At 42.5% G+C, this 25,783-nt stretch overlaps 1 protein-coding gene across 1 annotated transcript in view; it reads left to right on the top strand.

The window, feature by feature from the left end:
* ASPH (aspartate beta-hydroxylase) overlaps nucleotides 1-25,783 on the top strand; it is a 221,347-nt gene that overhangs the window by 139,140 nt on the left and 56,424 nt on the right. The window contains exons 15-18 of the mRNA XM_047073977.1: nucleotides 7,204-7,289; nucleotides 14,426-14,512; nucleotides 20,875-21,025; nucleotides 23,420-23,556. Coding sequence (XP_046929933.1) covers nucleotides 7,204-7,289; nucleotides 14,426-14,512; nucleotides 20,875-21,025; nucleotides 23,420-23,556 — 461 coding nt within the window. The remainder of the gene's footprint in view (nucleotides 1-7,203; nucleotides 7,290-14,425; nucleotides 14,513-20,874; nucleotides 21,026-23,419; nucleotides 23,557-25,783) is intronic.

Raw genomic sequence — 25,783 nt, 5'->3', positions numbered from 1 at the left:
GAAATCCTTGTTTTTTTTTTCTTCCTGTGTCTCAGAGTTCAGTTAATTGAAGGTCCTTAGTTAGCATACAAAATTGTATCAAAAGCAAAATAGAAGCCCAGGGCAGGAGCAGATACCATGGCACTCAGCGCAAGTGAGACACATGGCATCTGGAATCCCTTGTCCAGGTTGGGGTAGGGAGTTACGGTTGTATACTTTGTGTCTTGTATATTTTCAAAAGCCCAATTCTTGCTGTGCCAGTGCCATTTTTTTTTAATTTTTTAATGTTTTTATTTTATTTTTGAGACAGAGAGAGACAGAGCACGAGCTGGGGAGGGGCAGAGAAATAGAGACAGAATCCAAAGCAGGCTCCACGCTCCGAGCTGTCAGCACAGAGCCCTACGCGGGGCTCAAACTCACGGACAGTGAGATCATGACCTGAGCTGAAGTCGGACGCTTCACCGACTGAGCCACCCAGGTGCCCCCCACTGCCATTTTACAGTTGGGGTGTACATCCTCTCTCAACAAAACTTATACTCCCTAAACATGCACTTTGGGCCTCCTCTGGTTCTTAAAGCAGGCTTAGCATCACTAAGGCCAGATCCTCAAATATGGGGAGAGAGCAAGTCAGTGCCCAGAGTTCCTGAACAATATCTCTACCTTCAGCTTCCCATAATAAGAGCATTCACATAGATGGTACCAAACACTACCATCCAAGCAGAAGGAGATGCTTGGCCTTTCGCTTCCAAGAAAAATAACTCATGATGAAGGTCCAAGTCCCCAGTTGTAAATGAATTACAAAACAGATCCTCTTTCCTCTGCCCAGAATAATGCTACCACTACCTGGGTATACTTGAATTCTAAGTTTCCCCAGGAAACTTTCTCTTTTGCCTCCCAAATAGATTAGCACCACTCCCGATCCATCCTTAAACTCATTCCTCTGAAGGTTAATTGTCCATTTACATCCTTCTTCTCAATACAACAGTGGCCTCCTTGAGAAGATTGCTGTTGAATTCCCAGCACCTAGCAACAGTCCTTGGAACACAGTGGGATTTTAGCAAATAGTTGGAAGAATGAACCAGTCAGTGAAGAAAGTTGGTCTCCATCCAGAGACCTCGGGCTCTGTCCATTGTGTTCAAACACTGAAGAACTACATTTTGATGTAGTTCAAGAGTAGTCAAAAATTCCTTGATGTTGTTTTGTTTATTTTTAAAGAGTGGAATGCTTTGAGGGTGGAATGAACACTAAGAAAGGGGTGAGCAATCAGGATTAAAAAAAGTAGCTGGGTATTAAACAGGAAGAATATATAGATGTCACCAAGGGGCCTCATTAGGTCTGGAGGAGCATTTTTTCCTTTTCCTTTTCCTTTTTTTTTTTTTTTTTTTTTTTTTTTTTTTACAAGGAGAAGCCTCTGAATTATGGTTGAGTTTGCATTACCTCCCAATAGATTCATGGCAAGGAGGGGACTCAAAATCAGATTCAATTTTATTTTTACTTTTACAAGTATTATATTTCCATGCCCAAATGCTTTTCATACTGTTGTACATAAAGTAAGAATCCTTACTGAGAATCACTTAGATTGTCTCTTCCTTGTAACGTTTTCATGAAGGCCATGTTGAGACATAATTTACACGTGGTTAGTTCCAAACCATATATATCCAAGTGTGCAGGGATGAGTTTTGACATATGTATAGACGTCTAGATACAGTCCATCCACCACAGTTAAGATACACAATGCTGTAACCCCCAAATTCTCTTGTACCCTTTGCAGTCAACCCTTTTACCCATTCCCAGCCTCTGGAATCACTTACCTGTTTTCTTTCCTCGCAGTTTTCCCTTTTCCAAAATGCTGTGTAAAGGGAATCATCCAGCCAGTAGCCATTTGAGTTTGGCCTCTTTTACTTAACGTGATACATTTGAGGTGCATTATGCATATTATGGCTTAGTGCGGAGCAGTAGTCCGTTGTATCACTATGCCACAGATGGTCCACTCCCAGGTGGACGGACATTTGGTTTTCTGTACTCTTCGGCTGTTCTGAGCAATGGTGCAGTGAACATACACATACAAGGCTTTGTGTGGACATATGTTTGCATTTCTCTTGGCTAGGTAACCAGGATCAGGAGTGCTAACATGACATTCTCGGGAACTTCATTTTTTATTTTGTATGGGTGTATTTAAACAGTGGAAGACATGGACAGAAATATCCTTGGGACAGTGTAGAGCGTGGAGACAGACTGGAAACAGGGAGACTGGCGAGGAAATTGTTGCTTTTCTGTCTACCATGTGGAGACATTGCCATTGCCATCACTCTGTTTTAATGGAGTAGTTTTAGAACACAAATCTGATACAAAGGTTCTGTGTCTGTTTTTCTTGGTGGTCAAATTCTACCCAGGCACCATAATATAAAAACATCGTCATTTGTGGACCAAGTAGAAATGAAAAGGGAATCAACAGTAATTTTTATGTAATCTGAGGGCTTTTTCATACTCTTTATTATTCTTTTATTTTTCTTCTTTTTTTCTTCTTTTTTCTTAACATTTCAGCCATGGCATGGCAGGGAAACTAAGAATTTAAAATGCAACTGAAATGCACTTTTTTCCTTCTTAGTGGTTTTGGAAGAAGATAAAATTCTTGCAATGGCAGTGATTATTTTTACACAAAGTTTAATATAGCATAAATAGCTTCCTTCCAAACCATTTGTTTTTAAATCCGTGTTCAACAAAATTAACAATTCATTCCAGTACCTTCTAGGTCTACTCTGAAAGATTACCTTGATTTCAATCAACTGAAAATTAAAAGCACGGGATTTCCGGGGCATCTGGGTGGTTCAGTTCATTAAGCGTCTGACTTCAGCTCAGGTCATGATCTCATGGTCTGTGAGTTCGAGCCCCGCGTCGGGCTCTGTGCTGATAGCTCGGAGCCTGGAGCCTGTTTCGGATTCTGTGTCTCCCTCTCTCTCTGACCCTGCCCCATTCATGCTCTCTCTCTGTCTCAAAAATAAATAAACATTAAAAAAAATTTTTTTAAAGCACATGACTTCCAAGTTCAAAGAGAACTGAGCACAACCAGCCCAAGTGACTCATTGGTAGATGAGAGAACATTGAGGCCAAAAGCACCTGACAGCCTGGTTCCATCACTGACCATGAGTGCTCCTTGTCGTTTCTGTGGCTTGGCTCTGTGCCTCCCCATCACAAGAAAGAGGAGATCTGTCTGTGTTTTTGAGAGTCGGGAAAATTGCCTTAGGCTTCTCATACATTTAAAAATAAAAATAGCCATGATGGGATGAGACTTGAATTTCAAAGAGAGGCGAAATAGGAACTATTACGTTTGAAGATACATGAAAAGAAATATGTTAAGGTTTTTAATATTTTGTCTATTTTTTTGTGATAATATTGAAATATTTTGACATTGAGATACTTACAGCTTAGCTGTTTAACACGCATATTATGTTGGATGTCCTGAGCTGGCAGTAGTTTATTTTTCTTCTTCTAGATAAGTCTCGTGTTAACTTTATAAAACGGGAGACAGAGGTGGGAAAACCAGTGACGCCAGCAGTAATATACTCTAGTCGGGTACACCCTGGGCTTTCTTGGTCCCACTAGCATTCTGCCAACAGACACTTCTGCAAAACCAAAATGAACAATTGAGAGACGTGAGTCAGTGCTGAGACGACAAGATAGTAACTCACCACCGTGAATTCTCATCTCGGTCACACGTCAGTTTATTTTCCATATCCTTAGCGCACATGCTAACGTATAGTGACACACAGCTGGAAATGCCCTTTATTCCCTATTTTGTCCGTCTCTGCTTTAGCCGCTTATATTTTTTAACACTAGGGGTCCTGATGGGGAGCCTGCGTGGCTCAGTCGGTGAAGCGTCCGACTTCGGCTCAGGTCATGATCTCACCATTTGTGAGTTCAAGCCCCGCATCGGGCTCTGTGCTGACAGCTCGGAGCATGGAGCCTGTTTCAGATTCTGTGTCTCCCTCTCACTCTCTCTGTCCCTCTCCCACTCACACTCTCTCTTTCTCTCTCTCTCTCTCTCTCTCTCAAAAATAAAGTAAATGTTTAAAAAAATTATTAAAAAAAACCAATAGGGGTCCTGAGGGTTCAGGGAGGGGGAAGAGAAAGATGGAATAAACAAATAAAAGAGTATAACATTTTTTTTAATGCATAAGGAATGAAATAAAGGAGAGATGATCAGAGTGTCAGCTTTTTTGCTGATGAAGCCTGAATTGAAGGATGGGCAGGATGAGCAGAAACAATGGGTTTATTAGTAATAAACCCCAGAATCAGATGTAACTACCCACTTCCGGCAGCAGGGAACAGGCCTGGTTCCCCCACGTGGTCGGCTCAGATGTGCCCTTGGGAGGAAGAGAAGGGATGGGACTGAGTCACCCGAGTTTGTCATATCCCCCAGCCCAGTGAGCAGATAAGTCACACCATCTCCCCTGTGGGGAGAGGCAAGAGGCTAAGAGGCTTTAGGAAGTGTCCTTCCCTTTGGAAACCATTTGAGTGGAAACCATCCTTCCCATGTGGATGAGCGAGGGGAGGCATCAAGGGACTAACCCTTTTGGGACCTCAGTGACATGCCTGTGAAGTTAAATTCCCTATGGGTGGGAGGTCAAGAGGATAAAAGGAGATATACGTAAAGCACCCAGTGTGGAGGCCAGCCCAGAGTGAATGCTAAAAACAAAATAGTCGCGATTCCATTCAGTCTTTCTTTGGACAAATCCACACGCTCCTCCTTTGCCGTTTTATTTGCCATCTCTAGCCGGTTTTGTGGTTTGGACAACCAGATGGATACGGCGCTATCCTCTGAAAGAGAGCAGACATGACAAGAACAGATTAGTGAGCAACAGTGCCTTCGATTTCTTATGTCCTGAGCTTGAGACATCAGTGTCACAGATCACAGGCACGTGGACTTGTGATTTTTGTACTGCCAAAGAGGGGCGCCTGGGTGGCTTAGGCAGCTGAGCGTCTGGCTCTTGATTTCAGCTCAGGTCGTGATCTCGCAGTGGATGAGATCGAGCCCCAGGTCAGGCTCTGCGCTGACGGTGCGGAGCTTGCTTGGGGCTCTCTCTCTCCCTCTCTCTCTCTGCCCTTCCCCTGCTCATGCTCTCTCTCTCACTCTCTCTCTCAACATAAATAAATAAACATGAAAAAAATTAAAAAAAAAAAGAAACGTAACTAGTTAATTTGTAGTTCCATTTGGAAATTAAACTTTAAAGAAAGCCCAGTACAGGGCTGAAGACTGACCCTGAAGACAGCATCCCAGGGACCAGCAGGGGGCAGGAGCCAGAGAGGGGCTGGGGGTGGGGGGGGTGGGGAATGCAGAGTCCAGAGAAGCACGAGGAAAACTAGGAAGGCGGACAACACAGAACAAAGTCAAGGAGAGGGATCGTTTCAGGAAGGAGGGAAGAGTCAGCCGTGCCAGGTGCTGAAAGAAGTCAGGAGAAAAAGGAACAAAAGGATTGGCAGAGAAGGCCGTAGGCATTACTGGCTGTCAGATGTGGAGCACCTTAATGTATGCCAGGCTCTGTGCTGTATGTTCATGTGCAATTTTGACTTAATTCTCAAAAACAACATCCCCATTTTACAGATTAGGGAAGTAAGAGCCAGAAAAGTTTTGCTACCAGCTTGGCTTAGGTCACAGAGCACGGAAATCACAGAGTTGGGACTCAGACCCCCTGCCTTCTGGCTCTTAACCGCTGAGCTCCCCTTCCTTCCAGAAGACTTGCTTTTGCCCTGTGTTGGGTGAGGAAACCGGAGCGCTGTGAGTTGAGGGGCCATGAGTGAGGGGTGAGGAAGAAAGGATGGCAAGTAGACGAGGGTAGCCCGACGTTTGTCCTGGCTGGTGTTGGTTTGCTTTAAGACGATGAAGACTTCAGCATTATCAAGTGACAAGAGATGCTTGGAATAGAGCCAGTGAGTGAGGAGACCACTAGAAGGTGCAGAAGGCCGAGGACAGGTGTGTGTGTGCGGAGGGGCGGGATCTTAAAAAGGAGAGCCCCTCCTCCTCTGTGACAGGAGAGAGGCAATTGGATGTGTAGGTTCAGTGTCAGAACATTAGAGAAGTTCTCTTCTGTCCTCATTTCCTCATTCTGTCTCCTCCCCCTATCCCACTACCAACCCCCTTCTCTATCTGGAACATCCCATTTACCCTTCAAGGCCCCGCCCTCGTCACTCCCCTGAGCCCAGGGGACAGTCTGCCATAGGCTTCCAGGGACCATGCGGCCTCCATCCACCCCACACGCACTGCCAGGTGTGCACCAGGAGGACTCGTCCCCCTCCTGCTGGATGTGACTTTATGCTAAGTGAGCATGAATCAATTCAGTCTGCATCTAAGACATGGTGCCTTGTCTTGATCTCAGGGTTGTGAGTTCAAGCCCCGCATTGGGCTCCACACTGGGCACAAAGCTTAAAAAAAAAATCCTAAAATGGTACAAGTCATATAGGAGAAGGGCCATGAAAGAGAGAGATGCAGGGTGCTGTGGACTCTAAGCCAGAGGGGAAATGACACGAGGGAGGCAGAACTGAGCACTTATGTGAGTGACACCTGGAGAAACCTTATGAAGAGTGTAGTTTAGAGCTAATTGTTGCAGGATGAGCGTATTTTCAACTGACAAAGGTAAAAAATGGGCCATTTTACTTAGAGAAAGTAGTATCCGAAATGGCACAGAGCTTATTTGGGGAACACAGGGTGGTCCTGTTTGGCTGAAGTATGGAATATGGCTGGAGTGGTATCCATGATGAAACGGAAGAACCTTGAGCACTAGACTATGAAATTCTGTTAGCGTTGGCTCCCTTGAGATTTCCCACTGACTTTCCCATTTTTATCTTTATCTGATCAGAAACATTGCAGAAATATTCAAAAGCTATTTTAAGCAGTCTTTTGCACTTAGCCCAAAAGTTGACAATAAGAGTTCATAACTCACACCTCCCATTTTTATTCTGGAAACTAGGCCAGTATCCCTCGTGAGTTTCAGGATGCCAGTACCCACCCAGTCTCCCAGGAACACCTGTGACCCTCGAAGTAAGGGCGGCGGTACCTCCCTTGGCAGCTACTGACTGTGTCGTGCTAGGGATGGGGGTGGGAAGAGGTGAGCCGGGAGTGGGTTTGCTCCTGCAGCTGTAGGTTTCTCATTACTTGTAAATCACTATTCTTAATAATTATTTCTAGACAAAAAAAAAATACAAAATAAAACCTCTTTTTTCTTTCAGTTAAGAAAAAGAAGCCTAAACTATTAAATAAATTTGATAAGACTATTAAAGCTGAACTTGACGCTGCAGAAAAACTTCGTAAAAGGGTATGTTGATGTTTTTGTCTGGTGGAGAAATGTGCAATGAAGATAAATTCAGGCATTACTCTTGCATTGTTAAAATAATAATAATAATAATAATAATAATAATAATAACAACAACAATAGAAACAGCCCTTGAATAGAGTGGATTTTTCCCCAAGAACATCAGCATTCCATGTGAAATGAGTCAAGTAGAAGGAAGAATCATGGCTGGATGACCAAACAGAAGTAGAACTAACATTGAGGTCGGCTAACCTGAGGTCAGCCTCCCTCCACCACTTGCTAGTTGTGTGGCTTTGGACAGAACACTTGGCCATTCTGAGCCTCAGTTTCCTTATTTAAAAAAATGAGAATAGTAAGTACTCTTTCTAAAAGTTTTTGATTGGGTAGCATCTCAATGCAAAGAGAAAGTAAGTTAATCCAGTACTCTTAGGATAGTTACTGTTAAGTGAAATGACACTGGGTTTAACATTCTTCTCACTTGGGGTTAATCCCATGCACCTGCAGTTTTCAGGGAGACTGTTAGGTGGTTTGTGTTGTTACCCATTAATTTGAAATACTACTTGCATTTGTTTCTGGATATTGCAGTTAAAAAAAGAAGTTGACACTAGATTGAAGTTACTTGTTCTCTTAGTCATATTCTTCATCTAATTATCATGTCAAACACTTATAATAATGCATTTAATAACACCTTCACTTAATCATCTACTTGTTTGCCGTGGAAATTGCCCTTTCTCTACTCTGTACATGAATTAGACTTTGCGTAATGATCATTAGTTTTCCCGTAAATGCTTTTTTTATCAAGTAGACATTGGCGGCAAAGATAGGACAGGGGGATTGTAAGTAAATAAGCAACGACAAAAGCACCCAAGTTAGGAACCGAAGTGGGACAAGAATGTGCTTCCCACATGTTTATCGGAACCATACCAGTAAGCACGGAGACTTCTGTAACTAGTATTAGACAAGGTTCCCAAGCCAAGGAGGGCTTACCCTCCTTAGCAGCTGATAAACATGTAGTCACGTCAAAGAATATCGCGGCCAAGTTGTTGTTCACTGCCCTTAAGTTTAACCGCTGGAATGATTTCTGAGTCTGTCTTGTGTGGCTTTTATAAGAGGAAGCCCTCTACTATTCGTGGAAATTTGCATTTCTTAATAGAAATGAAGTGGGAATCTTCTTTTTCTGTCACTTTCTTTTGCATCCTCCACTTGCTCTTTGCTAAATGCCAGGTGTGAAAATGTGGGGTGTCTATTTCACAGGTGACTTTTGGGATAAAGGACAAAGGAACAACTTTAGGGAAGGATTTTTATGTAATTCTAATGAATGGTAAAGAGCTCAGTTACCAAGGGGCAGATACATCAATGGGACATAAAAGTGCTGGAACAGTCCATGGGGTATTCTCCGGTTCTTGCTTATTTGGAGAAATTATCATTCATTCCTCCAGAAGCACCTTGAATTTCTAACAGACTAAATAAAGGAGGAAGAAATAGCTACAGTTCTTGCTTCTGAAATAGCAGGGATCCATATTATTGGCTGCATTATCAGCGTAATTTTTTAAGGTTATTTTTATGGCTGATATTTCAAATGATGCGACTGGATGTGCTGGAGTAGCCCATGCTGAGGTATGTCCTAGACGGAGGAGGTCCAGTCTAGCTTTGAGTACTGTGCTACATGAAAGTATGAGGTCACTTTATTTTTCCATCCAAAGTGCATAGATCAGATCATATTTCAATCATCTATTTTTCAAAAGTATTGCTTAAAATACCTCTATTTTTCAGAAGTACGTATTGCTTGAAACTCTTCCTTATCCCTAGAAAAAAAGAATTTGAAGTGCTATACTGAAAGATTCTTTTATTTGCTGGAGTCACTTACTGTTACTGTATTTTAAGTGAAAAAAGAGAGGGAAAATGGAAAACGTAATAAGGCCGGAGTAAGTAAGGCCAGCACATGAAAGCTTACATCCCAGGCTCTAAATGGTGCTTGGGATGAATGAAGTACACTGTAGGCAGAAGACACGGGGAATAGCATCGTCCTGTAAGATTAATGGTGTTCATCAGAGTAGCTGTCCTCTACCAAGTCCGGAGAGAAACGTTCTGCTGTGGATCTTCATAAAGGGTACACTGATGGATGGCACAGCTTCCCCCCTAACATCACACCAGCGGATTCTACAACACATCTGTGTGTATGTGTGTGTGTGGGGGGGGGGTGTCTTAATGTCCTTCAGCATGGCCCATTGGCCTCATGCCAGCACAGCGGGGCCCAAGTACGTGTCTCTCCAATGAACTGGCTTTGGTCCTGGGAGAAAATGTAAGCTATGTTGAAAGAGATGATTTTTAGGCAGTTCTTCACAAGCGTTGTATCTTGCTTTTGAGTTTTTAAATAAGAAATGCATAATAGCGTTAGAAGATTCTGGGGAAGGGAAATTCTTTCAGACCAAAAGCAAACACATTTACTTTGTCAGCCCTTAGCAAAGCAACACGGTCTCTGTCTTAAGGGGATCACAAGGATGCCTAGGTCAAGCCAAATATTCCATTATTTTTATAACCTTGATGACCAACTAAGGGAGTGTCTAGAAGGAACAAAATACTTTAGCAAATTTGTTACGAAGATTGTTATTTCCATTGTTATTTCTGTTTTAAAGCGTAATGGTGCATTTAGCATGATTTTCACAAAAATAGCCTCAACATTTGCAATTTGAGTTACATAATGCATGTGGTAAAGCTAAAAATAGTCCTCCCAAAAGATACCCACGTCCTAATCCCTGGATCTTGTATTTAGAGAAAGGGTCTTTGCAGATATGAGTAAGTTAAGGATCTTGAACCGGGGAGATTATTCTGGGTTATCCAGTTGGGCCCCAAATGCAACCACATGTGTCTTTATAAGAGAGAGGCAGAGGGAAATTGAATACAGACGACATAGGAGACAGAAAGGAGAAGGCAGTGTGAAAACCGAAGTAAAGACTGGAGTAATGCATCCAGTCAAGAAAGGCTGTCGGGAGGCAAGGGACAGATTCTCCCCCAGAGCCTCCGGAGGAAGCGTGGCTCTAACAACATCTCAATTTCAGCCCAGTGAAACTAATTTTGGACTTCTGTTCCCCACAGCACTGAGGAATAAATTTCTGTTGTTTCAGTCATCAAGTTTCTGGTAATTTGTTACAGCAGCTATAGAGAACTAATCCAGATTTTGGTGCTGGACAGTGGGTTGCTCCTGTCGCAAATACTTAAAAATGTGACAGTGGCTTTGGAGAATTGGGTTAGGAGTAGAGGCTGAAAGAATTTTGAGAGGCATGAGAGCAAAAGCCTGGATTGCCTAAAGCAGACTGTTGGTAGAAATATGCATGCGAAAGCTGCTTCTGGCGAGGGCTCTCAGAGGAAGTGAGGAGCACCTTAGAGAAAGGTTTATTGATAATCTTCGAGAATGCACATTATCGTTGCAAACAGCATGTTGACAGAGCTGTTAAAGGCACTTCTGGCCAGAGCCCAGAAGGAAATGAGGAGCAGGTCCCTGAAACTGGAGGAAAGGCAGTCCTTGCTAGAGAGTAGCAGGAAGCTTAACTGAATTGGCCTGGGCAAAGCAAAACTTGTAAGCGATGACCTTGGATATTTAGCTGAGGAGATTTCCAAGCCAAGTGTTGAGGATGTGGCTTGATTTCTTTTTTTGCTGCTTCTCGTAAAATAAGAGAGGAAAGTGATAATTAAGGAAGAAACCATTAGAGAAAAAAGAGCCAGGACATGACAGTTCGGGGAGATTTCTTAGTCTATCCAGATTGCAGAAGATGCTACAAGTAGGAAGTTCGTTGTTAAGAAAGGGTAGTCTGGAGAGAAGGCCGAGGGCTCCTTTTCCTGAAGAGAGTGGATGTGTGGCTCTTAGATCTACTCAGCCATCCAGCAGAAGCCAGGAATAGAGATGGGATTATCCTGGAGAGGTCTGTGGCCGTGACTCTTGTCTAATGGTGTGAATCCCTGTGACATACACAAAAGATCCACAAGGTTTTTGAGAATCTTATACCAGGAGGACCACCTCGACCTGAAAGGGACAGAGGACAAACTGAAAGAAGGCTGCAGAGTCCTGAAATTCTACAGGCAAGAAAGAACCAGGCTGATAACACTAACCACCCTTTAGATAGAAAGGAAAGATAACTCCAAGGACAGAGTCTTGGACCCAGAGGTCAGAGATAAGGGCTCTGAAGCCAGAGCCAAGGACTCAGAAGGCAGGGCCTCAAGCTCCAAACCTTCAGACCTAAGAATTTACCTGCCTGCATTTTGAAGCTACTTGGAATCAGTGATTCCTTTCCTCTCTTCTTCTGTCTTCCACCTCCTATTCCTCCCCTTCCTTCCTTCCTTCCTTCCTTCCTTCCTTCCTTCCTTCCTTCCTTCCTTCCTTCTTTCCCTCCTTCCTTCCTTCCTCCCCCCTCCCTTCTTTCCTTCCATCCCTCCTTCCTTCCTTCCCCTCTCTTTCCCTCTCTCCCTTCCTTCCTTCCTTCCTTCCTTCCTTCCTTCCTTCCTCCTTTCCTTCCTTCCTTCCTTCCTTCCTTCCTTCCTTCCTTCCTTCCTTCCTTCTCTCCCTCCCTCCCTCCTTTCCTTCTTTCCTTCTTCCCTTCCTTTCTCCTTCCTTCCTTCCTTCCCCCCTCCCTCCTTTCCTTCCTTCCCTCCTTCCTTCCTTCCTTCCCCCCTCCTTTCCTTCCTTCCTTCCTTCCTTCCTTCCTTCCTTCCTTCCTTCCTCCCTTCCCTTCTTCCTCCTTTCTTCCTTCCTCCTTCCTCCCTCCCTTCCTCCCCTCCCTCCCTTTCTTCCTCCTTCCTTCCTTCCTTCCTCCCTCCCTCCCTCCCTCCCTCCCTCCCTCCCTCCCTTCCCTCCCTCCCTCCTTTTCTTTCTTTCTTTCTTTCTTTCTTTCTTTCTTTCTTTCTTTCCTTCTTATTCTTCTTATAATAATAATAATAATAATAATAATAATAATAAATAATACAGGGCAGTTACAAGAAAGTCACACAGAAAAAGATATTTAACATGAACCCTTCATCCCTTAAAAGTGGGTGAGGGGAGGGATGAGGATTTGTAAGGCGGTGAAACTCGTCTGTATGATACTATAATGGTGGATACAGTCCGTAGACATTTGTCCAAACGCACAGAATATACAATATGAACCCTAAGTTAACTACAGACTTTGGGCGATTTCGATATGGCAGGTTCATCAGTTGTAACAAATGTACCACTGTGGTCCAGGATGTTAATCATGGGGGAGGTAACAGGTATATGAGAAACCTATACTTTCTCTCAATTGTGCCATGAGTCTAAAACTGCTCTTAAGAAATAAAATCTTGAAAGAAATTAATACCGTGAGAGGGCAGCATATTTTAAAAAGCTACACAGACTTTTCTGACACTAAATGTGATGTGGAGTCTGTGCTCCCGGCCCGATTGATCTCTACAGCCAAGTCCCCGTTGTCAGCATGAACCTGCCTCTCGGGTCCGAGGCCTCCCTGGGCTGGGCCCCGTTATCTTGTGCTGCACACACATGCCCCACACAGCACATGCTCCGTGCAGTGTCTGCCAGAGCTTCGTCACTGTTAGGAGACTTAACCGAAACAGCACCCCCACAGCCGAGTCGAGTACCCTCATCTCCATTTTACAGGCCAGGCACCTGAGGCAGAGTCCTAAGTAACTTGCCATAAGTCATGCACCTTCCAAGCGGCGGAGAGCAGACTCACATCAGTCGGTCTGGCTCCGGAACCGGCCCTCTTAGCCGCTCCACTGTGCATGTATTTCCCACCAGCCCCTCAGCACCACTTACGGGCACGTGAGAGGAAGTGAAAACCTCTTTCTTCGAGAACGTCTGCCTAGAGAACTGATCTTACGTACCTTTAATATGAACACTGCCCGACCTTTCTCTAGTCAAGTCGGTCCAAAGTGGGTGTAAATAACAGCGGGGTAGGAGGTGCAGTTTGCTGTGCACAGCCATGTTGGAGAGGTACACTTTGTTGTGTGAAAACTCACTCGGTGAACGTCAAAACATACAAACCACAGCACGCTTCCGTTTAGATGAGGAATGAGTGGGTTTACCAGTGTATAGGGAGCTGAAGTGCCTCCCAAAGTTCATCTCAAAAAATCTGTCTCTATCCCATGACTCCCAACATCCTCGACCTGCATCCGTCCATTTTAAACCAGGAGACGTGTGTTACCCCCTGGAATGGCCGTGGACGGAGTGTGGTTGGGGGAGGGTTCCTCACCCTCTGTTCCTTTTCCTGTGGTGGTGGTCAGAGACTTATCACAGGTGCTTGGGCCATCTTCTTAAGGGCCCACATGCGCTCCGGGGAGGGGTCACATGACCCAGAGTCAGTGAGTTTTCCCAGTCAAAACCCTCAAAATTGATTGGAGAGGAGCCAAATCAATCCTGATGTCCAGTGGGTGACAGGCACCATGCCAGGTGGCCTTCTCAACCTGCAGGCCTCACCCCCACCCCAACAGGTGCTTCAGACTTCTCCTTGCAGACCCCAGGACATTCCAGCTGCCAGCAGTATTCTTCCCCCAACTTAAAACCTAAATATTGTCTTCAAGAGCATAGTCAGGGATTTTGTAGTGGTTGGTGACAGATGGTAGCTACAGTTGTGCTGAGCGTAGCGTAACGTAGAGTTGTTGAATCACTGTGTTGTACATCTGAAGCCAATGGCAGACTGTGTGTCAACTATGCTTCTGTTGAAAAGAAAATGAAGAACTAATGCCCACAGGAACTGTGCATCTAGAGGGAAGGTGCAACTTTTTAAACAAAGACTTATAGTACATCATTTGCCAGGTTTCTGTTTTTAAAAGAAATGAAGTACATTTATGTTCATTTTTACTTGTACGGTTGCCATACTTGTTAATGTTTTAAAAATCTTTGGTAAAACTGTCTTTAGACTCAAAATGGAGTCCAGGCAGTTTTGACAACATTAGCTGGTGAATATTTAAAAAACCACATTGGGTGACTCAGTCGGTAGAGCATCTGACCCTTGATCTCGGGGTCGTGAGTTCAAGCCCCACACTGCACGTGGAGCCTACTTAAACACACACACACACACACACACACACACACACACACACACACACACACATACTGAATAACATTATGCATCTGAACTTGCCGTCTTTACATAACTGCCTCTTCCTAACAGGGAAAAATTGAGGAAGCATTGAGTGCATTCCAAGAACTGGTTCGCAAATACCCTCAGAGTCCACGGGCGAGATACGGAAAGGCACAGGTATTCGAAAACCCTCCTCCGTAGAAAATGTTTTTGGTGTTTGTATTCTGTGTCATTCTTTCACTGCCCACTATTTTGCACTTCTCTTTTCTCTTGTAACTTATGTATAGAATCCATTTCTCATGCATATGTGTAAAGTCAAGCAAAAAATACTGTTGTAAAGGAGACAATTAACTTGCTATTGTGGCCTGGTGAATTCAACAACATTTTCCTGTCCTCCCTCCATCGGACTTCTCTCTGGTTTTCAAAAGAAGATCAAGAAGAATGCTTTTGTCCTCGATTTCCCGTCACTGTCGTGCCCCATTCCTCAAAGTGCTCACTGAAGGCTCCTCGGAGCTTTAAGAACCTGTTTTGTAACTAGAGGCTGCAAGTGTGCTTAGGAAAGACGTGAAAATATAAAGTGGAATGTACTTTGTTTTCTCTGTGGTTTCTTCCTGCTGACTCCTTTCTCACCAGCTCCCTTCTCCCTACCTACCTCCATTCCCTCGTCTCCTTTCTTCTCTGACTCTTCTCTGACATCTTCCAGCTCTTTGTTTTGTGAAGCGTGTCCACATTCATCTGTAATTACATACACCCACCAGATGCCACGTGCTCTTTTTAGACCCTGGGATTATCATAATGAACACTCTAGAGGTCTCTGTCCTTGTGGATCTTGTATTCCCATGGAAGGTATTTTGAAGGCTACCTAGTCACAAATTACTTAGAGAAAGCCCACTCTATGCCAGGCCCTGTTCTAGGCCCTGCAGATGAACCCCTCGGCAAAACATAGAGTTGTCATTGTGATGGCGAAGCCTAGGACAAGATAAGATATAATGCTTGTTAGTGGTAAGGGCTAAGGAAAACCTAAACAACAACAACAACAACAAAAACCCCCAAAAACCGCACAGCATACGATGTGGGAGGGAGTTGATATGTTGGATAGGGTGTCAGGGAAAAGTCTACCTGGGAGGTGACAGTTGAGCAAGGCCATGAGTAAATATATAAATAAACATATATTTAAGCATATTATAAGGCATTAAGCATAACTATATTAGATCATCTTATATAATACATATCATAAAGAAAAGAAAAGCATACCTATTAAGATTTTTTGGCTGCAGGTGATGTGATTTGAGGACGACAGGGCAGATAGCACTTTAGATAAGTTGATCAGAAAAGGCCACTCTAGCAAGGTGGCAAGTGGCTGAAATGTGACAAGGTTACTGAGGGAGCTGTGCGGGCCGAAGGAACAGCTAGGCCAAAGGCTGTGATACAGGGAAGCGATGTTGGCAGAACAAGCTCCAGAACGGCAAGAAGGGCAAGCTGAGAGACGGTGAGGCGGCACAGGTGAGGCCGGGGCCTCACGGATGGTATTTTCCGTGCCCCAGATTTATGCATGGACTCGGGCATCTTGTTTTTTCGTAAAGATTGTTTTGGTTCCCGGTTGGGGAATAGATTAAGGGAACAAAAGTGGGAGCAAGAAGCATAGGACAGTATTCCAGGTATACTCAAGGGACAGTGGCGTGGAGATAGGGAAATGGCTGGGGAGGGCTTAATGTTGGCTTAGGTGTACAGGTCAGAGGGAGACAGGACTTGAGTCCTGGATTTTTGGTTCAGCCAGGTGAGGAAAGAGAGTGCTGGTTACTCACAGGGAAAACTGGGAGAGGAACAGATTGGGGAGGCGGGAATGAAGTCAAGAATTCACTTTTCATCCTGTAATCTTTGTGATGCCTGTCGGACATTCAACTGGACATGGCAAGGAGACATTGAATTTATGATGTCTGGAGTTCAGAATAAAAGCCAGGGCTGATACACAATGTGTCGAGCAGCAAAACTCCCGCAGTCCCGCCTGGTGGGATGAGATTCTCAGCCCTACTGGGACACAATACCAAAACTTTCCAGACCAAGGAGAACCTGACATCACCCCTTTGGAGGGGGTCAGTGCCGTGACTTGTATATGGCACTCACATGGAAACTAACACATCTGTGGATAAAACAAACAGGTTTTGCTTTGAACTAAAGGCGGCCACCATTTGAGACCCAGTTGCTCAAATTCTTATCTTTCTATTAAACACTCACTTATTAAATTTTAATAAATTAAGTTTGTGAAAAATTAATGCAAAGAAGTTCCCCCTGTCCATGGTACAGACCAGGGGTAGTAGACAGCAATTATATCATTTTTGTACATTAATTTGGTCAGTCATCCTCCAAAATTGCTAAATTCATTGGTGTTAAGCAAGACAGAATGTGTTCATTACCAAAAGATGATGCCCGTTCAAATAAGTGATGGGCTTTGTGACCAGTATTGACAGTCATTTGATTAAGAAAGCATATTAACTAGAGAGAATATAATGATGGATATACATGGTAATTTAATTGTGGCAAAAATTCTTTGTGTTTAGAATTTTTCTTTTTACGTGACGGTGATTGTGGGTGCCAGAGTCTAAATAAACTCAGTACTTTCGCACATGTGATTGTTGGATTCGTATCTTTATTTAACAGTAGGAATTTGAGATTTTGGCCTCGGGCGATATTTTTTTGTCCCTAAACTATTCTGCTACAAGGTGTTATTGATACTAATGTTAATATGGTATTAAGCAAAACTTAGGCATGGTAAATTAAATTTTAATAGAGTAATTTAAAAGAAATTTTAAATGCCTAGGAGTTTTAAAAATAAGAATTTGAAAGAAGATGGATTCCATAGGGAGGAATAAATGATGAATTTTTCATTCTTTGTTAGCAAATTAAACAATTTTGTGGGAATATCCCAACAATTTTTTTTTTTTAATTCAGCAACGTTAAGTACAAACTATAATATCCATCATTTCTGAAGCAGCACTGATACTATGTTATTCTTCGGATCACCATGAAAATCAATTTTGACCAAGTTCCCTGAACATCAGTACAAAATGTTAAATTATAAATTCAGTTCACTTTATTATCTTACACAAGCCATTAATGCCTCTGAGGCAGAAAATGACATGTTTCCTAGGAAGTTTGGATGGTTGAATTATTTCAAGTCAACAAAAGGCTTTGTGATGTTAACATCCTAGAACAAATGTTCTGTACCTGCCCAAACCATTTTACGTACAGATGCTAAGCTGATAGCAATAAATCTGTACAATTTTGATTTTCAAAGCAGTCTATTAGTTTCATTCAAGAGATTTTAAGAAGTATACGCCATTTTAATACTGATATTTTCCCAATTCTGGAAGTTGTAAGAAGTTTTTACCTCATTAAAATGAAGGAACTTGGGATAGGTGGAGGAGAGGGAACAAGGTATATAAACTTTATCATCTTTCTGTCTTTTCAAATTGAGTTTTAGTTAGATATTTATTTCAATTTCTCTAAAGAAGGATTATCTTGGTAGACATTTCTCCTTCCGCCAACCTCGAAGAGACCCTCCGGATCCAGGATCTGTTTGGTAGCTTGAAGAGACTGAGCTGCATGGTCTCAAACGGGCTCTCTCAGCTCCAGGACTCTGTCATTCTGGAAGTTATCTATGAATAATCATATTTTGGGGAGTTAACTCACCATAGCCAAACTCAGAGGAAACTGATGCCTAAACAGAAAAGCCAGTATGTGAATATACCGAAGGCCATAGGGGCAGGATGACCAGTGGGGGTCATTGACATTGGACTTGCTTACCTGGTAGATAAGTCTATAATGGAGACAGACCACTTACAGATATTAACAGGTGGATAGCAGTATATTGTGGAAGCTCTTTCTATCAACTTAGGATGAACTGCCCCTTTTTCATCGGGAAATTTTCATCTAGAAAAATCATAAATCTGTCCACTTCTCTCTCTCTCTCTCTACTGCTTCAGGTCTAGTCCTCATCATCTTGGGACACTTACCTAATCAGTACACAGAACAAGTTATTCTTTGATGTGATATTTTCTGAAAAGTTCTCCACAGATATTTTATCAATTTGTGCCGATTCTTACTAGTTCTGATTTGGAACAGGGGAGGGTGGATCGTTTTCTTACCACGCCCTCAGATTATGGAGTTGTGCTTCATTTTGGTTCTTCAGACAACCATATATTGACTGCAGCCCACACTTTATTTAGAAAAGGTAAACAGGTTAAATAGGATATTCTGAGAAAACCCTTTATACGCCACTTTTAGCCTCTAACTGGTATCATTTTTCCTCAAATGGTAATCTTTGAATTATAGTGTACTAAATCTGATGGGATTTTAACTACCATTTTACACATTCTCCTCTTTATCCCTCTCATATTTCATTCCCCACTCTCAATCTCCAGCGAAGACTCTTGCTTATTTCACTAAGAAAATGGAAGTATCCAAAGAGAATTTCTGCATGATCCCACTACAGCACTAACAGCCTCCCTTCCCCTCCTGCCATATGCTCCGCCTTCTCTCCTGTTCGCATGGATGAATTGTTCTGGTCCCCTTTCCCAGCCTCTGCACCTGCTGAAGGACATCATTCTGATTTTTGCATTTCCTGCATCATCACACTTTCCCTCTCTACCAACTCTTTTGCATCAGCTTAGAAACATGCTGTAATATTTGCCATTATTAAAAAAAAAAAATCTCTCCCTGGTCTCCACATTCCTCTCCACTTACTGGCCCATTTCTCTGCTTCCCTGTAAGGGTTGTGTGCACCTCCTTCCCTCCTGGTTTCCTCTGATCCTGCTCCATTCTGTTATGGGTCCCCAGTTGTCCCATAAAAAATGCTTTTGCCAGGCTCATCAGAAGTGCCACAGTGCCCAATCCAGCATCATGACCAAGACGCCCAAGCCGATGGCCGCTTCGAACATGATTGATCACTCCCTCTTGTTACCTTGTATCACTTTATCACTTCTTTGTTGTTATTTTCTCCTTACCTTTCTTTCTCTGTGCTTTTTGCTGGTCCTTCCTATCTTTCCAACCTCTCTCCTGAACCCCAGACTCCTGTATGTACCTTTCTATCCAGTATCTCCACTTGGGTGCCTAATCAGTGTTGAGTTTAATAGGTCCAAAACAGAACTCCTGATTCCGAATGCCTACCAACCTGTTCCTGCCCTCTCCTCCCGTTTTCAGAGGACGGCAGTTCTGTCTGGTAATCGCTCCAGCCAACACCCTGGAGTTCATCCTTGACTTCTCTCCCTCCCTTTCTGCCACATTCAGACCATCTGCACATCTTTTGGCTCTGACCTTCAAAATGTATCTGTAATCCAGCTATCTCCTACCACCTTCATCCAAACCGTCATCATCACTCCTTGTCTGGGTTCCTACTGGAGCATCCTCACTGGCCTCTGTGCTTCTCTGCCACTCTTTCGGTCTGTTCTCCATACCACTGCCAGTGTGGTCCTTTCGATCATGTCAAAAACCCCTGTTGTGGGGGCGCCTAGGTGGCCCAGTTGGTTAAGCGTCCAACTCTTGATTGCGGCTCAGGTCATGATCTCACAGTTCGTGAGATCAAGTCCTGCATTGGGCTGTGCTGACAGGGTGGAGCCTGGCTTGAGATTGATTCTCTCTCTCTCTCTCTCTCTCTCTCTCTGCCTCTCCCCCTGTTCATGTGTGCATGCTCTCTCTCTCTCTCTGTCTTAAAATAAATAAACATTAAAAAAAAAAAAACCCTGGTGCCTTTCCATCTCACATGGAGGTACCGTAGTGGAATTGGCAATAGCTTGCCAGGTTCTTCGCTGCCTGACCATCACCCTTCCACTAGTCTCCTCCTTGCCCCGCGCCTGCACCCGCCTTTCCTCCACCCGTCACTTCTCCCTCGGGGCCTTGCTTTTGCTGTTTTCTCTGCCTTGGAATGTTCTTCCTCCATGCCTCACTCCCTCACTTCTGTCAGGCCATCCCTGCTCACCCTGCCTAAACTAACTTCTCCCAACCACACCGGTGCCAGCACTCCTGAGCCGGCTGCATTTTTGACCCACAGCATTTATGGCTGCCAGGCACATGGTACTTTGATTTGTATGTTGTCTTTTTCTTCATAATGAAGCAGAATGAGAAAAGGGCTTTGTGTTGTGTATTTTGCCTGCCAAGTGGCTCTCGGGTAATAGTTGTGGAATGAATGAGTGAACACACAAACTACTGAGAGAATAGGAAGTACGGACTGGAGCTCTGTCTGTGTAATGTTAATATATAACATGATACAGATCTCCATCAGCCCAGCATATATTAATTCCTCTTGCTTTTATGGCATTTTTCCTCCACTGCAGCTTGATAGCTAACTGGTCTTCGTGTTACTTAGATAGCATGTTGTCTTGCTTTTTTTGGTTTGCTTTTGAATCACTTGAAAAGGAGAAAATTTTAATGTGCCTCAGATTGCTTTTGATGCATGTCCAGAAATTAAGTTTGCGTGCATATTTTGGGTGATTACAAATATATCTTGTCATGGGACATTTATCCAGTGTGGGGACTTCCTCTAGTGTGAAGACGATCTGGCCGAGAAAAGAAGGAGCAATGAGGTGCTTCGTGGGGCCATCGAAACCTACCAGGAGGTGGCCAGTCTACCCGATGTCCCCACAGACTTGCTGAAGCTGACCTTGAAGCGGCGCTCAGACCGACAGCAATTTCTGGGTAAGATGGAGTAAGAGTTAATTCAACAGCAAATGCCATGCTGTATATTCTTAGAAGAGTGTAGTTACCTGGAAGGGAACCTGACTTTCATAACTGATTTCGCGTAATTTACCTGAAAGTGTCCCAGACGGAAATGGCAGTCCTAATACTAAGTCCTTAATACTTAGAAAGATACAGATGGTATTTTACCACCTTTTCCCCACCCCATTTTAAAGCTAAGCAGATGGGATGCTCGGAGGTTGGATAATTTGCCTAAAGAATCATAGCTAATAAACTAATAGGTCTGGAATCAAAAACTCTTCCTGCGGTGCCAGACTCTTTTCTCTCTTAGCCATAACAAATTGATTCCTGGAGGTTGAAGTTATAAGTGCAACAGTTTTTATAGAGGGAATATTAGGAGTTCCAGGCACTAAAAATTTTGCCTGCAAAGTTTGACTCCATCCCAAGGAAAATGATAGGAAAAAAAAAAAAAACTTAAAACCACTAGGTAAATTTGCAAATGCTTTGAAAAGAGCAGCATAAAGCATCCTCTCTGACCCAGGTTCCCATGCCAAAGGCAGATAAGACTAGCTCTAACCTAACTTCATTATAACCAGGCTTGTGATTCTCTCGCACCTAACTTGTCATCAGTAAACCAGATGGAAGAATCTAGGCCAAGTGTAACTGCTCAGGTGGGTGCTAGTGGCTGGGTAAGTTACATGAATAATTACTGATGTCACTAGGAGAGGCTCATATAAGTAATATTGGAAGCCAGCTGACCCTGTTATCAGATAGGAACAGAACCCAAGTTATGATTAGAAACTAGAAGGCCCATTAGACTTCTATTCAGAAGAGCCAGTCCAGAAGAAGAAAAGCATATGGCACCCACACAGGATGGAAAAGGCAAGGGTGCCACTCACTGGAGGCACTTGCCTTAGACATAAAATCAGTATTACTGACTGTTTTTCTTGCCTCAGTCTCCAATATGGCTCTGTTAGGCACTATTCACTTAGTCTGCCCTTAAAATGTTGATATTTCTTTCATTGTGGATTTTTTTAGAAAGAATGCATAAAAGTATCGCTCATCTTGATTACTGAATTTTTGGCAGCCTCTTCAACTTTGCTTTGAGTATCTCACTTGCCTCACCTTGTTTCTGGCCCCAGTGGAAAAAGACTGACTATAAATAAATCTAACCCCCTTCTGCAGCCATCCTTCAATACTTGAATATAGTCTTTTTCCCCAAATGAGAATAAGGCAAGTTCATGAGAGGAGGCTCTGTGAGGAGAGGATTATAGGGAGAAGATGTTGTTGAAGGTGACAAGGTGGTGAAGTTTACTCACAGTAGAACACAGTTGGGTGATGCAGCATGGAAGGAATAGAGATAGTAGCCAAAGGGATTTTCCATCTGGGCCTTTGCAGTGGTTAACAGGGGAACTGTAGGAACAGAAGAAACATACGAATCTAAATTGGGCAGGTAGGGAGGAAGGGAAGAGTGGAGTCAGATTTGTTAGTGAGGGAATGAATAGCTCAGCAGATCCATTCAAGATTGGCCAGTAGAGGGGCAAGGCCATGGGATAAACTGGTGATGTTTTAGGCCGAACAGGTTAACTGTTAGCAGGACGTACAACTGCATTAGCCTGATATCGTATCATACTCTTGGCTAATACTTCGTTTGTGGGCAACTGAGCCCTTTAGGGAATTAATTTTGTCATGTATACTAGCCATATTTTGCACATTTTCCCATATTCAGTTTATTTCTGTGTGGAGGAGTAGTGACAGTTGGCCCCAGAAATTTTAAATTTCCATCCGATAGCCTTAAAAATCGACCAGAACTAGGGTTTTCATGATTCCTGTTGTGCATAGTATCCTGTCGTCCACCAGAGGGTCCCATAATACCAGATGATGTCTCCTTCGCTCCATGACTAGGTTATTCGTTACCTAGAGATGAGGACAGTCTTATTTGGAAACAGCTACAGAGGTGTACCTCAGTGCCTTTTCAAGTTCCATACAAGGTGCTAGACTCGAAATCTGTTAGACTTTTTATTCGTTCTCTATTCATAATCTTGAAGTTAATCATGATAAACCAAAGATACACCAGTGAGACATTTTTTTACAAAGAATTGATAAAACTTTTCAAAGAGGGAATTCGACGTAAGAAAAATGTTGACGGATTTAGAAAATGAGAATGTCTTTAAAATGTTTATAATCAGTATTACATTTACTATCTACTTATAGAAGTTGTTGATAATCATCGCAATTGCATGATAAAAGCTGAAGAGGCCATCATTAAAACTGTATAGTCAGATTTAAGCTGGTCTAAGGGCTCTATTGAGTAGTCTCTTGTGATTCACACTCTCAATACAAAGATATATTATTGATGTTGGTTGGTTTGTTTGTTTCTTCCTACCAAATCAGGTCATATGAGGGGTTCCCTGATTACCCTACAGAAGTTAGTTCAACTATTTCCTGATGATACTTCTTTAAAGAATGACCTTGGAGTGGGGTACCTCTTGATAGGAGACAATAACAATGCCAAGAAGGTTTATGAAGAGGTAAGCAAACAGCAGTCTCCTGTTAACTACATCAGATTGTTTTGAGCAAGAAGTTTTAATATTATTGTAAATCGCATTTATTGCACCCAATCTCCTGTTTTCTTTGTTTTAAATTAGGTTAAGTGGAATGTAAGCATTATTATGTTGACATATTCGAAACTTTGTTTTCATCCCTTTTTTACCTTAATCAGAAAAATGTAAATTTCAGTTCATACTTGGTACAGCAAAACCTTCAACTTATAATTGTGGTTGTTTTAAAACTGTATTTATCAGTCCACAGACATCCTTTCTAACAGTATGTTTCATGACAGGAAGTGAAACTCCATTTTTCCATGAACGTTAAAATACATAGCCTCTTCCTTTTTTCACAAAAAGTCCGATCTACAGAGAGACTACAGACCAGGAGCCTTTCAGGCATGTGGAGTAAATTACTCACCTCTTGGAGGGCAGTGACTCTTTGATCCTCCAGCAGGGATGCCTTTGAAGGGATTTTTACCTTATAGTGGTTATTTTAATAGATAACCTCCAAGTCACAAGTAACTATAAATCTAGGAAGCTGTGACTCCTTCAAGCAATAAGGAATTCATTTGGTATAAATAGGATACCAAATGAACTTTGACACTGGAGAAAGTTAATGCATCTATAAAAGAAAAGGAACACATTTACCTGTTATTCTTTAATTTAGGTGTTTGGGTCCATGGTTTTTAAGCTCGTGTGCTTTACATCAAAGTGCTACTACTCAGTGATCCAATATGATTCCTCCTGATTGTTTTTTTTTTAAGTTTATTTATTTTGAGAGAGAGAGAGAGAGACAAAAAAGAGAGAGCACATGCATGAGCAAGAGGGGGAGAGCAGAGAGAGGGAAAGAGAAAATCCCAAGCAGGCTCCGTGCTGTCCACATGGAGACAGACTCAGGGCTCGAACTCACGAACTGTGAGATCAACCTGAGCCAAAATCAAGAGTTGGCTGCTCAACCAACTGAGCCACCCAGGCACCCCAATTCCTTCTGTTTTAAAAATGCTGTCAAAATATGGTGATTTCATACTCAAGCTAGGGACTGGATCTGTTCACAAAGGGATGCTTTCTCCCTTTTATTGGTGTTGAGGCTTAATTAAAAATCATTGAATTTCAGAACAATTTTCTCATCTTCCTTCTCATAATTTTTATATTTTCTGAAGGCTGCTGAATTTATAATATGTGATATTTGAATTTGTAATATAATATTACACATTTTATAATATGTGTAATATCTGCATAAAGTAGATTGATCCTACAGCATTGAAAATATGTGCCATTCACTAAAATACCTGGTCCAGGTCATACAAGAAGTCCATGTGGGTTTGTAGTTGCTAGTGACCAAAACCTAATGCTTAGTTTTGTTTAAGAGACATATCATGTATTTCACAATTCAGGACCTTATGAATATAAGAATTTTCCACCTATATCAGAATACCTAGATATACCCATTATCCTGCCTATCCTAGAAGCCTTAGAGATGGGATTGTAGATTTCCTTCTTTCTCTCCTCCTTTCCTTCCTTCCTTCCTTCCTTCCTTTCAAAAATCATGAGCAAATATTGACTGCATACCAAGTAGATTTGAGGTTAGGGCAGGATCTGAAAGCATACTAGATTCTCCCACTCACTATGGATTTCTTTTCAGAACCTTCCTTGAATATATTCATTGTTTTTACCTGTTAGTAGATGCCAGATATGTGAAACATTTTAATTCATCTTGAAAAATAATGTTTTTCTATTGTCATTTATATGTTTGAAATCATAATCTCATCTGAGTAATCATAACAAGATGCAGGAAGTCTAAAACAGGGCCATATTACACAATTGAGTGGGTTTCTTCTTAAAGAAGCATTAATAGACTGAAAATATATGTGAGGTTTGCCTTTTCTTCCCGCCCCTCACTTCTAAGTTAATAAGCTATGTCTAAGGCATGCTCTTTCCCTACCCAAAGTTGATCCTGATATGTCTGTGTCTCAAAGGTCATTTTCAGAAGAAATTTTCTACTTTTCTTCATGTTGATTTTTGTCTTTAAGTAAATTTATAAAAATCAAGTCATTGTTGGTTTCCTTTCTGGGATTTTCTTTTTCTTTTCTTTTTTTTTTTTTCTTTGCTGCTTTTCAGTTTCAACAAGACTTTGCTTTACAATGGTTTGATGTAGATTGCTGACAGCTGTAGTTTAGAGATGACCCTCTTTCACCTTGGCATTAACAGT

Source organism: Lynx rufus, unplaced genomic scaffold (genome assembly GCF_022079265.1).
Source record: "Lynx rufus isolate CCGP_SWC_20201006 ecotype Redwood Valley unplaced genomic scaffold, mLynRuf1.p SCAF_12, whole genome shotgun sequence".
NCBI classification, from domain to species: Eukaryota; Metazoa; Chordata; class Mammalia; order Carnivora; family Felidae; genus Lynx; species Lynx rufus.
The sequence above is the reverse complement of the archived record's forward strand: the minus strand, read 5'-3'. Positions and strand labels throughout refer to the sequence as shown.